The 22,519-nt window shown below is 42.2% G+C and overlaps 1 protein-coding gene and 1 long non-coding RNA gene across 3 annotated transcripts; one reads left to right on the top strand and one right to left on the bottom strand.

Annotated features, from left to right (window-relative positions):
* Positions 1–8: 8 nt before the first annotated feature.
* LOC136994544 (uncharacterized) lies at positions 9–10,646 on the top strand. Of its 2 annotated transcripts, XR_010886605.1 has the most exons (5): positions 9–52; positions 362–529; positions 6,896–7,269; positions 10,205–10,451; positions 10,563–10,646. It is a non-coding gene; the product is annotated as an uncharacterized lncRNA (long non-coding RNA). The 2 variants fall into 2 exon arrangements; XR_010886604.1 differs by lacking the exon at positions 9–52 and having other exon boundaries at positions 79–529.
* Positions 6,890–22,050, bottom strand: MAU2 (MAU2 sister chromatid cohesion factor). The gene is made up of 19 exons (XM_067312990.1): positions 21,601–22,050; positions 21,474–21,491; positions 21,153–21,218; positions 20,355–20,450; positions 18,980–19,074; positions 18,429–18,456; positions 17,775–17,930; positions 17,071–17,217; positions 16,503–16,593; positions 15,827–15,930; positions 14,731–14,808; positions 14,076–14,141; positions 13,161–13,244; positions 12,183–12,232; positions 11,847–11,924; positions 11,253–11,364; positions 10,553–10,643; positions 8,483–8,610; positions 6,890–6,964 (listed from the first exon to the last, which is right to left on the bottom strand). The coding sequence occupies exons 1-19, from the start codon at positions 22,048–22,050 to the stop codon at positions 6,890–6,892; spliced, it is 2,013 nt and encodes a 670-aa protein (XP_067169091.1).
* Between the last annotated feature and the right edge of the window lie 469 nt (positions 22,051–22,519).

Raw genomic sequence — 22,519 nt, forward strand, 5'->3', positions numbered from 1 at the left:
GGAGGGGAGGGGGGGGCGGCCCCCGCCCGGCGCCGCGCCGAGGCCGCCTGAGGTGATGCGCGTCCGCGGGGAGGGGCCGTGGCGGCGCGCCGCGCCGCGCCGAGGGGCCCCGGCCCTTATCCGCCCGCGCAGGCCGGCCTGGGGGCCTCCGATAGGGGCCGGCGGCGGGGTCGCTTCCCCCGGCCGTGAGGGGAGCCCCGACCCCCCCCCCCTTCCCCCGTAGCCGGCGGGGCGAGGCGGGAGCGGGCGGCCCCGGGGAAGGGGGGGGGGCGCAGCGCCAGGCGGTTGCGGCAGGCCCCGGCAGGCCGGCGGGGGCCGCGCCGTCCGCGGAGGCCGTGACTCATCCCCGCTTCCTTCTCAGATCTAGGCCAGGGGTGCTCAGGCATTTCCATGCCACCGGCCACACCTCTGACAGGGCCGCGATACCATCTCGCTGCAAGACGGCGCACGGGGATGTTGTTAACCCTTCGCCTCCGGCCCCGCAGCCGCGCTGCGTGTTGCCTGTGCATGGTACTTGCCGCCGCCACAGGTAAGATTACCCCGGAGTCCAGCCGGGGCGGCCAGCAGGTAGAAAATAGGAACAAACGAATTAATAAATTACCTTCCCTCAGCCCCTGTGACAGCTGGAACGATTGCGCTCGTACAAAAAAAAAAACATCTTTTGAGAAACCGGCTTACAACCTACCTTCGGTGTCTGTGACACGAGGCTCAGGACTGCTTATTCAGTATTTTTAGCCACCTGCCATTGAGCTTGCTCTTTTTAGAAAATTACTTGGGTGAGGACAAGTTTATAGAAGTAAAGTGACAAGAACAGCACTTTATTTTTAATGCTAATACCCGTCTTTCGTCAGTTAATTTACACATATGACTGACACGGCTCATTACAGGATTAGATTCATCTTTGTATCAGGTTATTTGGGTGTTGGTTTCAAATGAGTAGAAATGAGATAATGCTTATTTAATTATTTTCATTCATAATCTTCATATTTAATAAGCATAAATCGGTATCCTTCCCATTTTATTGAGGCAGGGAAGTGAAAGCAGAAGGCATCTAACAAAGGCTTTCGCAAGATGAGTAGCAGAACCAGAACTGGAATCCAGGTCTCATCGCTTCCAATCCAGAGTACTTGCTCCAGGGCAGAATAGTGCCCCTGGAGTGTGTTCTGCCTACGATCAGGAAAAGTCCAATGCATTCAACTTTTTCTGGGTGTTTTCCACTCTAGATTAAACGCAATTTTTTCCCCAACACAGTTTTAAAGTACCTTCCCCCACCCTTTGTACAAACCAAATTTAGCTACAACTGATCAAGGGTTAATAGCATAATTCACTTATAACTAGTTGTTTTTCTGGTTAGTGCACTAAGCATGAAAAGCCACTGGCTTCACCTCAGGCCATTCAAAACTTTATGGTTAACTACTAAGGATGAGGGATCTTCTGGAGTGATGCTTTAATCCACACAGTAGCACACACAAACGTGTGCATTTTGGCTTTCAACTTACTTCACTTTCTGTGTTGTCAGAAGAGTTTCAAAGCAGGTTTAGCACATTTTATTACCTAGCAGTTAGGTAAATTTATTTCCAGATCTTTGTGAAGAATTTTTTCCTTGTCCTGGTTTATCAGAATTTTACTGAAGTGATAGTAAGAAGTAGCAGTTCCAATAGTTCTAGCAAACATTGGAAGACCTGCTGGCCATTTTACTTTGGAAGCATGCTAAGGGGTTAAATGTGATAAGTATTTTTGCCATAGTTTAGCTTAACTGATAAAGAAAACTTACAGTAGCCTGTGCGTGCAGCTGGCTGGTATCTTACAAAGTTAGCTATGTCATGTCACAAACCTCTATACAGTCAGACACAAAGTGTGCGTTAAGGTGAAAAATCAGGTGGACATTTCAATCAGGAAATTCTGGTTCTTGTTCCAAGGCAGGAGCCCTCAACCACAGCACAAGAATGCCAACGCCAGGCTCATCAGTGTCCCAATCCAGCTCCATGCGTGTCCCCCCACCACCCCCTGCAGGTAGCCTCAATGCTCTTCATGCACCGACTTGCACGTGTAGTCTGTGGCTTCCTGCCCTTCTGTCCCAAAGCCAGGAGTGCCTTAAACAACTTTTAACACACGTCTGGGCGATGGGGTAAGTCCCTGTTGCCACATAAAATATATCCCTAAGTAGGCAGCATTACCTGCAGATTAACTAAAGGAATTAGTATTCTACAAACTGCTAGAAGTAAAATTAAACTTTATTTAAAAATTCTTCTAATATAGAAAACGAGAGGAAACAAAGGCAACAAACTAATGCCCGCATTTCCGTCTCATTACATGAGTTACTGTATTTACAGCTTCAGAAAGGAGCACTGGCAGAAGGTACACGTCCTGCTAATTATGGAGAACTACAAACAACAATACATTGTACAAACCTGACATAACATTTAAGGTTCATTGCAGGAAACAATTAAATACACTTGCTAAGACAGACAGCAGAAGAGCACAGACAGGTGTTAATTCATCCTGACTTCACCAAGTGTTCTGTACAGCCTAAACTACCGATTTGATTTCCTTCTCACTCAAGAGTTCTCATAACTGTGGCAAGAATTGCCATACATTACGTTAACAGGTTCGTTTAGCATGATTTGGAGATGTCAGCAATCTGTAAGGTAAAATGTGACATTACTGAACCATTTCTATCATAACTTTACTTTCTGAAGAATCTGGAAAAACTGAATAAAATCAAAGCAGTGAAACAACATGGAATATATTGTGCTGAACTCCATGTGTCCATAGGCAGCATAACAACTTAAGGCCCTAATATTTTGTCAGTGTTAATTTTTGCTCGTGGCTTCACAGTGAGTGCACATATGGAATGACAGGGGATGAAGGTTTTATTTTAATTCCCCTGCCCCAAAATTGAGCTAGATTTCCTGTGTATGTGGGCCTTTCTGATGTTCATACTGTAGAAAATGAAATACAACAGGCAAACACTGTTCTTCAGACTGTGTTCTCTATACATACATAAGTTTTTACACTATCTACAAAACAGTGATTAGATGCTTCTGTTTAAGTTCTTGCTACTCATTTAAAAATACTAGAGGAAAAAAACTGTACAGTTTTCTAAATTACATCTTTAGAAGAATAATTTTTTTTAGAAGTTCATAAAAGACTTCATGTTTGTTTCTATAGAGAATTAAATGATAGGACAAGGAAGATTAGAAATATGTTGTTCAAATCAAGTTAGACAGACCAAGCACTTAACAGAACATTATTTGTAAACGGTAAACTTCTAGTTTTCTTTTCAACTTTACATACGCATTCGAAAATTAGGAAGAACTTCAGTTATGAGGTCCTTGTTTTAATCTCTGCTACATACAAAAGATACTGAAAAGCAAAAACTATTAAATAATTTAATATACAAGTGTAGTTAAAAAGCACTGTACATTGTAACAAATGTACATTGAATTTTAGAGATAGAAAATCACCAAGTTATTTTCAAATTTACATGATCTGTGAAATTCTCTAATGGCAAGAGGACACAGGAAACAGAGCAGAGTTCTGAACTCCACAGGGCTGTGGGATAGTTAATGCCTCAACTCAACAACTGCCACCGAGTGCCATCTACACAAAAGAAAGAAAAAAAACAACTCCAGGTGAAGCTGGCTTGTCACAGAAACTGGGAATCCCCAGGTTGTTCTTCCCGATTTTACAAGTTAAGCCACCATATTTAGCGAGTGGTTCCTATTAAGAACCCAAGAGCACTTACATCAGGAGCAAGCAGGCAGCCTTTCCCTTAAGTACTTCCTTCCCTCCTGAGAACAGACTGGCAAGGGATTTGAACTACAAAGCAGCCTAGTTTGCACAGAAGTATTGACAGGGAGAAGCCAGAAGATTGCCACTGCAAACCATTTTCCCATAACACACAATCTTAACTCTGCAAATCCCTGAGCTAAAAGAAAAGGTCAGGAAGATGCATCTACCTGAATGAGCACTAGTAGACATCTCGCTTGCTGCAAAATGTTTTTCTTAAACTAAGCCCAAACCACAGCTCTCTAGATTTTTTTTTTTTAAACATTGCCTTACAGAAGCAGCACTTTTTGGCTAACATTTAAATGAATTTATTATAGTTGCCATGGACATTTGAACACTTAAATAGACTCAGATTGGACAAAGACAAAAAAAGTGCTTGGATTATCAGAATGGGACTCTAGCAAATTTTGAAGTACATTGGTACTCTCTTTTTCAGTTACTAGACATTCCCCAGCTGCTCCCACTAAAAACTTAAGAGCACCATCAAGAAAATGGCCATTATATTTAGATACTTAAAAACAAGAGCTGAATTCTTGCAACTACTCAGTGACTTACTGAGGGTATTCAAGGGAAGGGAAGAGCCAAAGAGAAATAGTTTCCCATACCAAAGGGAGGTTGGTGGGTGCTTAAAAAGAAAAGGGAGAACTTAAAAATAGTCCATGTGGTATCAACATTCCTAAGGTGGGATTTACCTGATCATTCCTGATCAAAATCCAAGCATGCAACAGCTGTTTAGACAATGACATTGTTCCGTCTCTAATGGACAGATGCCTGCAGCACAAGGCAGCGGTCTCAGAGACCAGCAGTGGAATGAGCGTGAAGCGACCCTCCCTTGGCTGCAGTCGGGGCCATGCGCGCAGGGTGCTGCCACCAAGGCTTCTGGCGTGGAGACAGGCTCCTGCCCCAGCGCTGTGAGCCCGGCAGCTTCCATGGGAGGGCCACAGCGTGCTGACCATCAGTCCTGCAATTCAAAGAAACAAGCCGTCTAGGGTACAAGAGCCGTATTCAGGACGGATCGTAAGAGCCAGGTGGCAGACAAGAAATACTTTATCTCAAAGAATGACACTGGCAAGTGATACGGAGCAGTAACCATCTGCACAAGTCTATCAGAAGCATGGATTCTCCCTATATTTGATATATCAAAATACCCTGCCAGCTAACAGACCTCACAGATTTCTTTCCTATTCTTGGAGTTCTTAAGGAGCACGCGGGACCTTAAACTGTATTGACATTTGTTTTGTGCAAACCCAGTAATAAAACTCTCCTTATACCGATGCGGAGGCCATGTTTTCCCTGTTGGAGATTTAACAAGGTCTAAAATTCACATGGCTTCTGCAAGAGTAAGTTTCTGAGAACAAGAGCTAAATAAGCATTGCATGTTCAGTAGAGGAAGCGTAAAATCCTATTTTGGTACTTGGACAAGTACTTGTCCCTTTAATATCATTCAATGGTTCAAACTGAGGGGCTGAATTATAAAAAGCAAGTGTCTATGTGACCTACTGCTAGACAAGGGACAAGATTTGGAGAAAGAATGGCCATTAAAGACAGATTTCACAGTATTCCTTCTAGAATAAATTCTAAAGGCTTGAGGGGTCAAATATTTCCTCTTAAATATTCTCTTCCTCTCAAAAAAAAGAAGCAATTACAGAAAGCCCTACTTCATCTAGCAGATTCCTTTCCCCTCCCCCTTTTAAGTTGGGAGATAAATATGCAGAGCTACCAACAGAGAAAAACAGCTTTATTTGACCCCATGAACCTCGCAAGCTTTACATCACACTACAACGGACTGGCACAAATCCTTGCTATAAAGCTGCTGATACTTCAAGGAATTAGCAATTCCCATACTGTTTTCTGTAGAACAAACTTGGGCTATGTCTCTCCTGTTTTGAGACAGCTGCAGAGGCACTGGCAAATGCAGTGAGACTTCACAGCTGGAGAGTTCAAAAAACTGAGATAAAACAAGAAAGCTAACATAGAAAGTTTGAAAACTTAAGAGCTTGCCAAATGCCAAATGGTTTAATTTTTATCATAAGCCTCTCACTCATATCAGATCTGGGTTGTAATGACACAGTTTAACACTCACTTTAATAATTTGTAAAAATCAGTAAGGCACAGATGCTGCCTTGCCTTGGTGAGGCTGCAGTGAAGATGCAAGACGCGGTTTCCCGCTTGCTTGGCCTATGTTAGGACTAGATAGGAGGACAAGAAATTTCCTCCTCAGGTACAAATCACCACATAGTAGCAGGGATGGAGAGAGCTGTGGTTCTGCCTTACCCTGGCGGGGACTGGGCATCAATGCAGGGAGGTAGAGGGAAGACCCACGTAGGGATGAAGTGGCGGCACATATTATCACAGATTCATGGGCCTGGGTGAATCCAGGACACGGAATCTGCTCCTCTAACAACAGCGCGAGTCTGCTCCGCTCAGCCTGGAGGCGACCCAGAAGAACCCAACACATTCCCATGCCTGCAAATACCCCACCCGTCAGAACTCAAATCACACTGATCTCATTGTTGTTACCCCCATTGCAAGGCTACAAACAGCACTGGCAATGACTTACAGACAATGAGAAGGAAAGAATATTACCTCCGAAAACAAATTTTGAATTTTTGGGGCACCCTATAATCAATCATGATTTAATCCAATTGTTCCCAGGAGTGGAAGGGCACAGAAAATATTAAAAATGGCATGCATCATACTTCAGGGAAGGTTTAAATACTAGAGTACAACTGGTATGCCAAAGTCCTCTTAATTTTCTGTGACAATTTTTAAAAAGCAGGTATCTAACCAATTTAAGGAACAAGTGTCCTTTGGACTAAACCCTAATTCTCAATAAGAGGAAAGCAGATTAAAACCAGAAGGTATATACATACTAGCTGTATATTCACACACGTTATGTAAAAGCAGCTTAAAATGCCCTTCTCACTTTGCAAGTCTATGAAATGTACGTTTTCTTTATGCAATCCGTTTCCTACAAGGCCCTCACTAGAAGAGGAATATGCTGGCTTTTCTTTGAAGAAAAGATTTTGCATGAATTTCTCTTTTTTGGCTTTTTTTTTTTTTTTTTTAAACACACTGTCCTGATAGTTATTCTGTTTCACAGGAGACTGGCCAGGCTGGTGGTGGGTCCATTCTGTGCCTGGAACTGTACAGGAGGTGGTCCATCTGTCCACTGAAAGATAACAAACAACATGAAAATCCTACAGCCACTACCTGGGGAGGGGAGGAATCACAGCAAGGCCAGAGGAAGGAGCTCACCATACAGACACTTACTACATTGAGTTAATTAAAGATTTCGTCATGGGAAGTTGAGTATCAGGTTTGACTTTGTTTTACATGCCTGGAGTTCACATACCTTGAACAGCATTTCGCTCAAGCTGCAGCTACTCCACATGCCCATCATTCCAAACCTAGCTGACTACTCTGCTGAATCCAGGATGAATAGTAATCAAGTGAAAACATTTCCTGTTCTTACAGGTAAAAATTTATTTCCCCAAACAAGGGAAACGATGACTTGCACAAATGATGTTATGAAAGACAGGGCCAAAATTTAGACGTGCCTTTCTGAGGCCATTATACACTATAGCTATAGTGTTTCCACATAGTAAGTATAGCCTCTGGTCCTCAACCATTTTATTACTAAAGTATATTCCTTTCACATTTGTCCAAAGTCTTCTGAAATTGGCAGATTTAATACTTGTTTCTTAAGCCTCTTCCCCCATCCTCATTTTTAACTTAGTTTGCCTAAGGCAGCAATGGCAAGTAAGAGAGCGGCTCAGGTCTCTGACTGATGCCTGCCCGTGGACTCATTTAGAGGGACAGGTGCCTGGCTGCCTGCATCTCTCAACACAGGCCACATCTCAAACATTTTTCATTCTCACAAGTTTCTCAAGATCCCTTTGCAAGCAAAGCAAACTAACAGCTTCTTCCTTTTGGCCTCCCCTCATCCCCCCACCCCTTTCTTTCCCCGAAAGGAAAATGTTTTGAAAAGGATATTGAGTTCCCCACATCTCAAATTCACACATTGTAACATTTGGACATTATCTCAGGCTAAGAGAGTAAATTATCTTAAACCCTTACTCTGAGTTCCAGCTTAGGAGAGCATTCTGTATTTTTAGAATGTCAGAAATGTTTCTGACAGGAACATCATCAATATTTGAGGTCCTAAGAAAATTGTACCTTCAGGCAATGGCTGCACAGGTATAAAATGAGATTTTAACTGGAAATTCAGAGAGGTATACAACAAGATTTATATGTAAACAGAGGAAAACTTAGAAACGTATTTTTAGCAGCATTCCCCAGAACAAGGTGGACTGGATGACCTAACCATGAAAATTAAACCCAAGTACCTAGAAAGTTTCTTTCTTTCAAAAGCAATAGTTATCACTTAAATGAACTGGCTACTGGCTACAAAAGCCATTAAGAAAATAAACTCTGGAGTACCAAGAAAAGAAAACATGTTTAAGAAACAAAGACCTTACTCACCAAATAACCTTTTTAAAAGTTAACTAATTAATTGAGTCACACTTCCTTTTCCTGTTATCAGTCCAGTTTAAATACCAGGAAGTAGACTGAATTTTGGCAACTCACTGAGAAGTGTGCTTGGCAGACGAAAGTAATAGTAAAGGAAAGCAAAGCACATTATTTTGCCTCGAAAATGCTGCTTAACTGCAGGATGAAGACTGCTTACCGTGATTAGGTTGTGTTCTGGAAGACTGCATGCTTCAATGTGGTCTTGAAGGAGCTGTTGTGAGAAGTTTTGATGCATCTGTGCTGCTTCATGTGCGTCCATAGCATTTCCACAGGCTTTGTTCAGATCTGAAAGATGAGAACATCGTCTGCTCATAAAGAAACACTATTTGCTTTTAACTGACCAGCTAGTTTATCTGAAGAGACAGCTCCACTGTATATTTGGTGACTCAATCACTTAAATAGCCAATTCGCCAAAGTCATCTCATTTTGAAATTATCAAAACCCCCTTAAAAAAATGAGGAGCATGTGGAGAACCTAAAGTCTTCCCTTTTCCAATACCATTGGCAGCGCATGCTGCAGGATTTGTTATTTCAGTTTCCAACCACTAAAAACAGTAGCTCTAAAAGGAGGAGGCCGGCTGCACTCCGGGAAAAGCCCCTGGGCGCTTTCTTTGGTCTTTTTAGTTTGCAGCACCATCTAGTGGCAACGGGAAAGACTCGCGGATTTCTCACTGCAGCTCCCCGATTTGGCACCACGATGGGTTTCCAGAGGTCAAGCAATACTTTTGTTGCGAGTCCTCGCTTTTGTAGGGCCTCAGAAACCTGCTGCTTTACTGTCAGCTGAACGCTGGTCCTCGTGTCTTGTTTTCTGAGAGATTTACTCACACGTATTGGCTCAATCAGTGATAAGACTGGTAACTAATTAAGCATCCCAACTTCAGCTAGAAATTTTAAGCAGCAGTGTGGTAGGTGCTGAGACACTGCACCCTCTATCGATGGACAAATGTTTGCACAGCAGACCCGCAGCGCCTTGTCTCCTGCCAGTTCTGTGCTCTCCTCGCAAGAAACTTCAGAAAGAGGCTGCTGATTCCAAAGGACCATCACAGGCACTTTCTTTTTGCATCATCCTAAGTTTGCCTCCCTTAGGATCAAGATCCAGCTTCTGCCTCAGATGCCAACCATCCTGTGCAGCATATGCACAACCTATTCTGTTACTCCAGATGAAGCATCTTTTCTTCAAGAGCAGGTAATTAGCTCTATACGGAAAGCTCTCTGAATTCAGAGCAGAATGGAAACCGGCACCTCTCACTGTTCGTGGGCTACTGAATACTATGGTAGGCAACAGCAGCTGAACAGAAGATGGTATTTCATCTACAACAGATTCATCATTGTCCACTACCAGCACATTTTGTATGTGAACTACCATTTTGAGATGAATGAGAAAAGTATTTCAATTGCCTAGAAGCAGTTCTGTTGCAAAGGCAGCAGCAAAGCAGGAGAACATAAGCCTGGCCCACAGTGCTCAATGAATAGCACAGTGCTTATAGTAAACATGACAATTTAATATAAATTGAAGCTGCGGGGTAAGTTCTTGGAAAAAGGGTAGAGTTACAGCTTTATTTTCTAGTGAAAGCAAATCAATTTCAGCATTAATGTTGACTGTCTGCCAAGAAGCTAGTCAATATTTGAACAAAGCATCCAGGGGCCTATGTAAGTCAGATTAAACAATATTTATGTATGATGTGATATAATAGTTGTCTTGTTATTTATTAAAACTCATACACAGAAGCAAAGCCTAAGTGAAACTTAATCAAATGTTTACTACAACGGGAACCGCAGTCAAAGCAAAGCACAGCAATAGCAGAATAGATGCTGCACGCGCGTGAAGCCTTTCCAGACAGTGATCAACTGAGCCCTGTGTTTCACAACCTGCCTTCCAGCCACGGCAAGAGGAACCCGGCTGCCGCCCCAGCACTAGCCACACGGGGATGCTGGAGCTCCACATGGTGCTCCCCACCCAAGGTGCTTTATAGCCTGCTTGAACAAGTGACTACAGTAGCTGACAGATGCTAGAGATGCAGCCAAAACGGGATGCTGACAGGGTTGAAGATCAATAAACGCAAAGAACTGTCTTGCACGTCTATTGGTATTTTGTAAATCCATGGATTCTCTTGTTTTGTCTTCTTGGTGAGTACTAGCATTGACAAACATCCCCACACCCAGTTCCCACCTATTATTAACAGGCTCTTTGCTGCTTGTTTTAAATACAACACCTTTTCCTAACTTACCTCTCAACAGAGCTGAAGACCACAGCTGCACAGACATATCTGGTATCTTGCTTGCAAGCTGCATGGCTGGTACTACCATATTATTACTTTCCTGGTGAAGAGCAGATATCAAGATAAGATGGATATTTTCTTTTTCCCTTGTGATTATATATTATATATAGGAAATGTGATATTTATGACCTTAAGTTTGTCTACTTAAATCAGATTTGCTGACATGTTCTAGCTAACAAGTGGAAGTGTTTAAAAGGACAATAACCCAAACATATAACCTAAAGCTGTCTGGTATTTTTTTATGTTCTAGGAATTAGGGTGTCTATGTTGTGCAAGATAATAGAAATATTTCATGCATACTGGCATATGGTGAGAATTAAGAAGAGCTTGTATACACAATTCCTTCCAAAGCAATCCAGTTGAATGATGTTATTTCTCCTTTATTCTGCTCCTTTTTTCAAGTGATTTCAGGCATTATAGAAATACACACTTCTAGAATAGACTTCAAATACTACCACTTTGTTAGTGTTACTAAATGTGGAAACTGTAACAAGAGAATTACGCAAGTCAGTGAATTACCAGCTTTCAGTGGGATATCAATAAACAAGCATTCTTAAATAAAATTAACTTAACAAAACCTCCTCATTATCTTTGGCAAATGACAAATCAAACATTTACAGTAGTAATACCAGAGACAGTAAAGGCTTACCCTGTGATTCCCTAATACATAGAATATATGACCCAGGAGTACAAGAGAACATGCTGTTAATCGATTCAAGTCTTCTGCATTTGACATTTTCAGTGTCTCTCGCAAAAATCGTCTACCAAAACAGAACAAAAATAAAGTGTCCTTTTAAAAAAATCTACTCTCCTTCCAATATGTAAGAAACATCATTAAGAACAGAAACAATCCAGTCAGCAAATATTAGGACTCAGGGATAAATGTGTCCTGTAGGTGACCTTAAACAAAACACTTCCTTCCCATACCTCAGCTTTCTTGTAACTAAAATGACTATGATACAGATCCCTCCTTTGAGGGAGGGAGCCTCCTCCTTTTGTTTCAGATGTACCACTGGAGAACAGTGCACAAGTATTATTATTAATGTTCAAAACTGTAAAGAGATTTAAAACAAACAGTTGCATGGTATTTGCCCCAAGTAAAACAGCGGACTGACTAAATCCATGTGGAGAAGATCTGGGAGGTTTGAAAACAAGGCCTCTGGGTTTCCATTTTTATTTTAAAAAGCTTGATTTATTTTCTCCTTTTTTCTCCCACCTTCCAAGTGCACTGATTTATACTCACTTTGCCTCATTGTATCTTCCTTGAAAGAAGGAGAACAGACCTCGGATGTAGAAAGCTGCTGCTCGAAGACAGTGAGAGCTACGGACGGACAAAGCAATGCATTTAAACCTATGCATTGTACAGTGATATAATGGATTACAGACAGACAGATTTCTAGGAATTTGCCTAACAATCAAATCCCCAAACAAAACATTTTATTTAATGCATGGTCAGAACTTCTGCCTTGAAAAGAAGGTAATTGTTTTGTTTTCTGTTCTTTTAAAAAAGCATGCTACAAATCCAGTGTTACCATCACCAATGCAACATCGGCATGTAGAAAGTTTCTGGAACTCTCACCTCACAGGAAAATTATGGTCTGGATTTATCCTTTCCAATAAGCTGTAAAGCTATGAAGTGGGGGGAAAAAGCATAAATCAGTGTTTCTCACATATATAAGCTTACAGTACTGATAGCAAGTGTTTTTACAGGAAATGCACATAAAAGCAAAATGGTGCAGCTCACTACAAACACTAAGTTTACTTGTACTAGTTAGATCATAGCGCAAACATTCCAACATTAGGAGTTATTTCCATTTTAGCCTTAAAAAAACCCACCAAGTTTTATACAAAATATGCTTTCTTAGACTTTAAAAAGTTACTATAAAACGTCAATATTTCTGCAGAAAGCTTTTAATAGTCATTTAGCTGCAGTGTTCAGGACCCAAATGTCATACCAGAAATCAACTAAGCAAAAAATGGTTAACTTTGTCATCAATTTACAGCCTATTCACAAGGAATTTGCAAGCACATCTCTGAAAAGTTACTATAGAGGTATCAGACATGTCACATAAAGAATGCATACAACTCTATTTTTGTATTAACATTTGCTTCAAATACACTGCTGAATAAAAAAATGAGCACACAATTGCTTATATCTATTGCTGGATAAACATTTAGTTACGTCTTGCTAAATTTTAATGTAATCTAATAAAAGTCTAAATAGATGGTAACTGAAGTGAACAGGTTAACTGAATAAATCAAGATGACAGAGTTAATGACATACTGTGTTAAGAATTTGGTTTTCATTCCCATTGTCGTAGAAAATTCTCTGTATAATCCAAAATACTCTACTCCGGTGGTTTGCAGCTAAGCCTGCTGATACTACTGGCATCTTCAATGTTATTTGACACTAACGTGATTAACGAGCTGGCTGGCCAGACAAGGCACCATTATTGCAAAAATGCACAAAAAAGAATAATCCAAGCACAGTAGTCTGCTTCTTTCTAAGCAAGTTCTGACTTTTAAAGCTGCAGAGAGAAACCAGCAAGCAGCTTACCTCTTGATGCCGGTTGCCTTCCCTGATGTACACGCTGGCCAAGTTTGTCACAATAAATGCCCACAGTTCTTGGTGTGTAGTGAGCTAAAATAAACAATACACCAATAGCACAGTATAAATATTTTTGCATTTAACCCTGAATTGGTTCACCCTATCTTTTTATCCAATATATAACAAATGGAAAAAAATCACAGATTTGGTGTCTGATATGAGCTATTAATATGTCCCTGACTTGAACCATCTTCAGCATAGAGAAAACTGAAATGATACAAGCCCTTTGCTCCAATTCCTTTTACTTAACATCGAGGGCTACACAAACCCATACAGAAAGTGGCAACGTTAGGGCAGTTTGAGGGTTTATAAGAGTCCTCTTCCTGAATCTGCATTTCCACTTCCCTAAAAAGCTCTGTGGCGATCTATTCAGGTCAGTACACCAGACAACATTCCTGACTTATCAGTGTGTAGAAATACCTGGTGGGAGGCTGTAAAGAAGATGGAGTCAGACTCTTCTCAGTGGTGCCCAGTGAAAGGACAAGAGGCAATGGGCATAAATTGAAATACAGGAAATTCCATTTAAACATTAGAAAAAGCTTTTTTACTCATGTTCACTCTTTACTAATGATCACCCTGATGTAAGGGTGATCAAACGCTGGAACAGGTTGCCCAGGCAGGTTGTGGAGTCTCCATCCTTGGAAATATTCAAGTTTTGACTGGACACAGTCCTGAGCAAACTGCTCTAGCTGCCCCTCTGAGCAGTGGGGCTGAACTAGATGGTCTCCAAGGTCCCTTCCAACCTCAACCATTCTGTGATTCTGTGATTCAAAAAATGATTTGGAGGTAGCTCACACAGCAATTGCAGCAAGTCCATTTCCACGCTGAACAGCCAGAGTAAATAGTTTAGGAATCAAATCTTACCCTCAATGCTGTAGTAAACTGTGCTTCTGCATTGTCCATGCAATTAACAGAAATGCAGTAGAGCCCCTGTAGAAAACAAGATAATTCTAAAGTTTAATATTTTAGTACAACTATAGCCAGCCTAGAATGCAAGGAAGAAAGGCATCCACATAAACACAGACATCTTAGGACATTAGTAGGGAAAAAAAAAGTTAACCAACAAGTCTTATTTTGTTTGGTGTGGGAAAAACAAAAAAGCTTTATACAAACAGCTTCAAAATAGTATACTCATGTAAAGGTCAATTGCTTGAAAAAAATCACTTGACTTAACATCCAAATATCAATGCTAAATAAAATAAAAGCTTCCCCTTCCCCAGTTCCGGCATTATATTGTCTCAAACATGCACAGTCTAAATCGTGTGCATTTATCTTACATATTAGTTATTACTATGCTAGAGTTTGCTTTTTTTTAAAGGAGATTTAAGAATTTAACAGTTACTGCTAGGTGCTAGTCCCATAGGATAAGCAATCATTGAACTAGACCCCATTGCTCAGCAGGAAATCTGCTTGAGATCTGCATCATTATGTTCTCATCAGTTACTGGTGAATGTTCAGTATGAATCTTAGGTATAGCTCTCCAAAGAGTCAAAGTTTACTACTAATCATATACACTTACTAAGAGAGTGTGCAGTTGGGCAGCATGATTAGAAAACAGTCTGGGAGACTGCTGGCAGAGCTGACAGACTTGTGAAATCTGTTAGAAAAAGATAGTATTTCTTTTAAAATACTTTTTTCTTCGTTTTATTTAATGCCCTATATCCTTCTACCTGCATCATACAAGTCATTCAACACATTTCAATGATTGGTTCAAAAATTCATTAAGTTATGCTTCTTAGTTAAGACCAGAGGCTATACTTGCCTCAAGCTGAGGTACACACACTGCTCACACATACTTTCCCAAACAGACATACGCGCTCCACTATCTGCTTTGCAGCAGTTCCACCATACGGTGGCACCACCTGCAAACAAAGTCACAGATCTCTTCAAAAACACTCAAAATGCAAGTTGGCATGAAATAAAAAAACTGGAATCAAAACCTTCCAAAGGATTTGGGGTATCTGTTTGTAAAGAGTAGTGCAAGCCATAACCAATGACAGACTAATTTTTCCGTCAAGAACATTGATGAGAAGGTTTAAAACAATACAACAGTTTTAAAGTACATCCTATAAATAAAGGGCAGGCAAACAGGAACTAAAAGATGACTGGAAGGACAAAACATTAGAGAACGCTGTCCCCTGTCTTCCTTCCCCCAAATTAAATAAGGCTGCACAGAGCTGGAAGGCTTTGGGAGTGGGGAGATAAAAGAAGGGAACCTCAAAAATGGAGAAATAACTGGATGAGATAGGAACACTAAGAGGAAGTAAAAGAAAGCAGAAGAGCTAAGGGCCACTCCCAGTCATGAATCTGAGGGACAGGGAGAAGACACCAGTGTCAGAACATGAAGAAGGATCAGGAAGAAGGTGTTAGTTTTAGCCACTGATGAATTATTGCTGACTCCATGAGCAGATCTGGTGTTCTCAAATGAAACATGGGAGGAAGCTAATTCCACGGCTTCAAAACTGCAGCATCCTGAGCACTGTATCAGTCAGTAGCTTAGCACTGCTGGAATTGCCATCTGAGCCCCAGTACCTCCCTCATACATGAAATTCCCATATTTTAAAAGTTATTTGCACACATATTCATGAACAGGGAGATGATCAAAACACTTTTACCTCTTGCAGTGCTGTGGCTTTGTGTCCTGTGACAAGCCGACACATGATAATATGTTCCAACAAAATAACTTGGAAAGATGACAAGATAGGACTGCAGTCCAACACTGAAGAGGGGAAACAAAGGTAATTCAAGAAGTAAAGTTAAGACAACATTAGCCTCCTAACCACACAGCTTTTACTGTACCTAGCTAGCTTCTAGAACCGCGGGTGGTTCGGACAAGAACTCCTGTGTAGAAATCTAGTGATGTCTTTTGCTGAATCATCTGGTGTCAAAAAAGTCAGCAAACTGCCCACCTCCTCCATATGCCATGGGAAGGATGGCACAGCTTTTAAAAGAACTGATTCCGCATCAGCGGAGGAAGATCTCTTTGAAAACGCACTTGTTTTAGAGAAGCGGAAACTTGGATAACCAAATACATGGAAAATCAGATATACAGCAAGAAAATGCATGCATTTACTGCCTAATTTACCAAGTTACAAAAATAACCCCCCCTCCAAAACTCCATTTCTGGATTCAAAATTAAAACAACAATCCAGTTTTAAAACAGAGCTAAATTCTTAGCTGCAGCAGAAATAGGCTACAGACAAGGCGTTTTTGTTTTTTTTTTTTTCCTTTAAAACAGCACCAAGTAATGGAATCTTGCAGCATCAGCTAAACTGTAATTCTTATCCTTACTTTTTAGTTTCTCTAGCTGCATGAGTGCTTTGTCTGTGTACTTCTGAGCCTTCTCCAGGTACCCTGCTTGCATGGAATGCATCACTGTCACCTGCCAGAGGACAAGGAAAGATTACAAAAAATTATCTTTGCAAAAAGGCAAGGTTTGGGGGTCCACACAACTCCTCAATTAGCAGCTTTTTAAGCTAAATTTTGACATCAGTTAGGAGTATAACCATATTCAAGATGTAGGGCAACTAGTTTCAGAAATGTAAAGTTAGAAAATTGTTTCTCTGTTAGTAAAAATAAGCCAACATTGCTCTACTTCATAAGAGTTGATTTGACTATTTGGCTTAGATATTAATAGGGTAACATTCAGGTTTCCAGGCTTCTTGCACTGTTTCTTCAAACACCGACACCACTGAAAGTAATAGTCTCACAGATGCCACAGTAGCATTAAATTATCTGTGTAAGCGTAACATAAGGCAGCATATGGTCTGCAGAATCTCCATCACTGCTGGTTATAAGCAATTTTTAACCAATTCCTCATTGATTAGCAGTACACATTAAGTAAAACAAAATTGCTCACCAGGTATACAAGTACACACATGTGTTCCTTGGGCAACCAGTGGAACAGATCAGCAGGGTTGCTGGGTAGAATTTCATCATCATGCAGAGTGGATATGGTCTGAATACACTGCTGAAGCTGTTTTAGACACGGCTTCACACTTTTCACCTGTGAAAGATGATTCACAGACATAACTGCTGTATCCCAGATGGCAAATGGCTGAACATTTATTTAGCTCAGAAAACATGCCAGACAACAAAAAATCTCCACATTCAAGAACTTAGTTTGTACATAAATCACTATACTAGCATCACAAAACAGCAACCACTAAGTCTGTTACAGGATTAGCAACAATCGACCCTTAATATTTGCAAATATGGCCAATGAACACTCAAAACAATTTTCAAAATCATCCAGAGCACCTGTTGTCTCCACAGGAATCACGTGCAGAGGAAGAGTGGCTGCCATAATTATATGTGTACCAAATTAAGCCTTTGCTTGGGGAAGAAGAAATGAATGCCCTATTGTAGCATGTTTTCATTTCTCATTCCCCATTTTGTTTGTGATTAAAATCACAGAGAAATTAAGTTAATTAACAAAAGGCAAGGCCCAGCAAAAGAAAATCCCCAGAAATTACCTTGGTGTAATAATTAGCTACTTTCAAGGCAGTAATCTTTAACCAGTTCTCACGACATGGGAACTATGAAGAGGCACAACTCACGTACCTGCCCAGCATCCAGGTAATGCGTCACCTGTAGAACTAAAAAGAATACGCGTAACGACTCTTTCTGGATGGGGTTTCCTTGCCAGTTTTCAACTATCTGCCCACAGAGGGTAAGGAGAGGATGCACTTCCTGCAGCTTCCGTTCCATTAGAAGAAGCTATAATTTAAAATAATAATTCATTATATTTTGTGCTAAAGAAACAATTTTAACACTCAGAGAACCACAGTAGAGTCCCAGGTAAGTTGATCTATTATTTAAATAAAAATGGACTTAAGGCACCCATTTGAAAGAGCATCAGGCTTTTTACATGACCGATTTTTCATCCTTAAGTAAAAGAATTCCAATGACAATTTGCAGTTATCCTTTTTCCTTCCAGAAACCACATATTTGTTGTAACTAACAATGGAAATAAATGTCTGTTCACAAGAATTTCACACAGCAAAGGAATCCTGCTGTCTTATGGCTTATTTCATATGTATTTTAATACTGTGCTTGCTTACATGAACAAAGCAGAGTATATAAAGCATAGATAAGCATGCAAAATACCTTAAACAAATAACCTACGATTGGACTGGTTATATTCTATTGCTCTGTAACCTGTCTTATACTAGTTAAGCAAGTAAATATTTTATTAGAAAAGTATATCTAACTTACCATCCCTTTGCTTAGCAGAAACAGTGCTCTGAAATAAAACAAAACTGTGTCATACACACAAAGTTACCCAAACCATGACTGTACACAAAACCCCTGAGGAAAAATGTGTGCCTTTCTCCATTTCAAAGGCATTAGTCAAAACAGATTAAGGAACCTGCCACAGAGAGCAAATTTAAAAGCTAGATGGGACAGTCCAATCATTGTGCCAGGAAATAAAATCTGAGCCTCAGGTTTGTATCTAAGATTTGGACAATCCCAATTACTATAGCCAAAGCCAGGCTATCAGGAAAACTTTTGTTGAGCAAGAGAGTAAACAAAGTTCAGTTTGAAAAAAAAAAAAAAGACTCTGGAGAGTCCTAATGAACATTATTGACTTTAACAGAAAAATGGAAGAGTTAGGTATAGGAGAAATTCTCAGATCTATGAGCAGACTCAGACATAGTGGTCTGCCTGCAAAGCCCATGTAGCAATCACAGGCCACATCTCTAAATAAAATTAGAACAAACCAAAATATTCTCTGTGGGAGGGGAAAAAAAGTATAGGGAACTTACCTGGTATATTCTGACCCCACCACTCGAGCATATTCTGCTCCAACTCCTAGAAGGTCGCATGCAGATACTAAGTCTTTTTCAAGTGTATGTAGTTGCTGAAAGAAAAAAAAGGGGGGGGCCATAATAGGTCAGCATTTTCTTAGTAAACTTGCTTAGCAATTTTTTTTTTTAAATTACTCCTGTGTTTTGGATGAGATACAAGTATCCAACTGAAACATGTAAAAATGTATCATCTGAACTTAGACCCATTTTCCAGGAACATTTGGCATTCTAAAAAAAAAGTCTTTAACATTTCAAAGAAAATCTCTCAACTCAGACTCTCATCACACAGAGTTGTTATAATTCATTTAGAGCATGTGCAAATCAGACCCAAATCAGCTCAAATTCAACTGTGCACATTTACAGGGTAGAGCCCGTTCTCTAGCAGGAACACCAGAGAAAGCCTGCAGGCTACAATGTTTCACGTCACAGGAAAAGGATGACGCAACCTCCAGACCACCTCTCAACACCCCCAGTCTCCCAACCTTTTGTACCTTTTCCAAACTCAGATAGAAAGCCAAACAACTGTAGACCATAAAGTGAGGCTGTGGGACATACAGGCCCCGCTGCTCAAGCAAAAGCCAAAAAGGAAATATCACACAGAAAAGAAATCAGCAAAAAATGCCAAGCTTTGAGGAATGACCTGTTTAGAGGCACTGAGAAAAAAACGTTTAAGCTTCTTGTGAGTACTCAGGCATTAACTCATTGCAGAGTAAACATTTGTCCTTTAATCGATAGGAAAGTGAGGCTCTCCACATTTCAGTGTTCCTAAACTATACAAAGGAGCTCAGCAATTCCTTTTCAAGGAAATTAGCCTGCTTGTTTAAGCTCATCGGGAAGGGAGAGGAAGACAAGTACAGGTGACCATTAAGACAATCTTCAAAGATAAAATTGCTTGCCAACTATCTCTCTGATGGAAAGTACCTCTACAGAGCAATTAACTCCCTCAATTCTTGTGTCAAACAGCTTAAGGCTCTTAGGAACCTTCCCTGTCTTCTACAAAAGCAGCAGAGAAATGGCATAACCTGAAAAAACAGGGAACAGTTTGTCAGCAATAATCTGCTCCTCCTACTGATCAGTTTTCTGGATAAGATCTCCATCCTAACAATTTGGATCACTCAGGAAAAGTAGCACTTTAAGAACAGTCTAGCAACATATCGCTATTTCACAACATGAATTCTTCTTCTTTTGTTTCTCCATTAATACTAGTGATTGCCAGAGAGATCCAAGCTCTTTTTCCTTCAAAAAAGTACAAAAGCAATCACTTTTTAAGAACTACATAGACATTTTCCCAGCCAGTGTTACAGCAATACAACTATCAGCATAAGTTACTTACTGCAAGTTGAAAAAGTAGTCTACAGTGCCAGTACGGAGTCTGCTGTGAGATCTGAATGGCTTTGCGTAACAGAGGCTTTGCTGTATCCACTGAATTCTGAAACAGAAACACACATCCTACTCAACATAAGAAACAGGCTACCAGGAACTTTCATCACTAAGAATAATAACATTTAAACAAGATGTATTCTGTGCTGATCCCCATTTAAAGTCCAATAAGCAAAAAAATCTTAAAACAAGAAAAGTAACAAAAACAAATATTTAACATGCAGAACCATACACCTACAATTGACTCAAAGTTTGCTTAAAAGTATTAGCTGATCAACTCCTCTGTTCACTACTCTCACACACAGGACAAAAATGCATATTAGAAAAGGCAAACATTTGTTTTATAGAAAGGAATGACTAATTAAAGCTTTTCTAGAGAAAAAGAACAGAAATAACCAAGGAGCACAAAAGCCTCAGAAAAACTTTCTATTCCCCACCCTCCCCTCCCTAAATTAGCCTGTCAATGGCTAAAGAAATACTCTGGCCAAATAAACTTCCTCTGCCATGGAAGACCAGCATTGCAAGGGCAGCAAGTGGCAACTGCAAGAATGAAAAACTAAAAGTCTTTCAGACTTACATTGTAACACTCTATAGTTACATTGCACCTGACCTCTAAAAATTTGGTAAATCCTACTCTTAATAGTTACATATTACTCTAAGATCAAAGGCACTAAGATTGCAAGCAGCCCTTCAGCCCCAAGAGCAGACGTCCCACGACTGGCAATTTCTGGACTCGCCGCAGCGCACTCACCTCCTGACAATACAGTTCGGACAGAAGGCTCGCTGCCTCAAACTTAACATCTTCAAACTGGGGAATCTAGCAGCAGAGTTAAGCAAATATTAAGCACCAGCTGCAACATAGCAACACTCCAACATCCCCAAAATCCTTAATAAGGAACAAGCGTTCAGAAAGTAACCCACAACCACGGAGGCAGATTAGAAATGCCGGCCAAATCCCCATCCCCAGGGCCAGACTCTTATTTGCAGAGGTGTTTTGTATCAGCGCCCACACGGCAAAAGCGAGCCGGCCAGGCAGCAACGCTCTCCTTCCAGGCGGCTGGGAAAAGGATACTTGTTGGGATATCAACCACTGCAAGAGAAGACAGCGGGTTAGTGTAGGCGCACCACAGGCCGGCCCTGCTGACAGGGCCCCCGCCAGCCCCCCGCGGCGAGCCCCAAGCGGGCCCGCGGCCGCTCACCGCCTTCTCCAGGTGCCCGCGGGCCTGGTCGCCGTTGCGGGTGTGGTGGTAGAGGACGGAGCCGAGCTGGAGGTGGGTGCGGGCCTCCATGCGGGCCGGGGGCTTGCGGGGCAGCACGGCCTGCAGGCAGTGCACGCAGAGCCGCACCTTGGGCGGGCTCGACGTGCGGAAGTGCTCGGCGAGGCCCAGCAGCGCCAGGTACCACGACTCGCCCCCGGCCGCGCCGCCGCCGCCGCCGCCGCCCGACCCCGACCCCGGGCCGGGCCCAGCACCGCCGCCGCCGCCTCCGCCGCCGCCGCCGCCCCCTCCGTCGCCCCTGCCGCCGCCGCCCGCCTCCCCGGAGCCCGCCGCGCCGCCCGCCGCCTGCTGCGGCTGCTGCTGAGGCGGCGGCTGCTGCTGAGGGGCCGCGCCGGCCGCCGAGCCCGCGGCGCCCGCCGCCACCGCCGCCATCTCAGGGCCGCCGCGACAACACGGGCGGGGGGGGGGGGAAGGGGGCGGGGCTCCGCGCGAGGGCGGCCGGGATATGGAGTCCGCCGCGCCGCAGCCCGCGCGGGGGCGCCTGGGAGATGGAGTCCTCCCGCGAGAGGTGGGGCGGGCGTCCCGCGCGACGCGCGCGCAGAAGCTGATGGGAAATGGTGTCCCTCCCTTCCTCCCCCCCCTCAGCAACGCGAGATGTGCCGGCGAGAGCGAGACTCCGCGCGCGGGGGTTCATGGGAGTTGTAGTCCTCCCTCTGCAGGCCGTGTGAGCGGTCGAAAGGGGAGGGTGATGGGGGGAAGCTCTCAGGAAGAGAGTTCTACCCTCTTCCTAGCCTCTTTGCCCCTGGAGACAGGGCAGGGGAGGCGGAGGGAGCCTCCGGACTACAGATCCCAGAAGCCTTTGCGGCACGGCTCTTCCGCGCCTCCCTTTCCGCCCGCCCGC

This window comes from Apteryx mantelli, chromosome 30 (genome assembly GCF_036417845.1).
Source record: "Apteryx mantelli isolate bAptMan1 chromosome 30, bAptMan1.hap1, whole genome shotgun sequence".
NCBI classification, from domain to species: Eukaryota; Metazoa; Chordata; class Aves; order Apterygiformes; family Apterygidae; genus Apteryx; species Apteryx mantelli.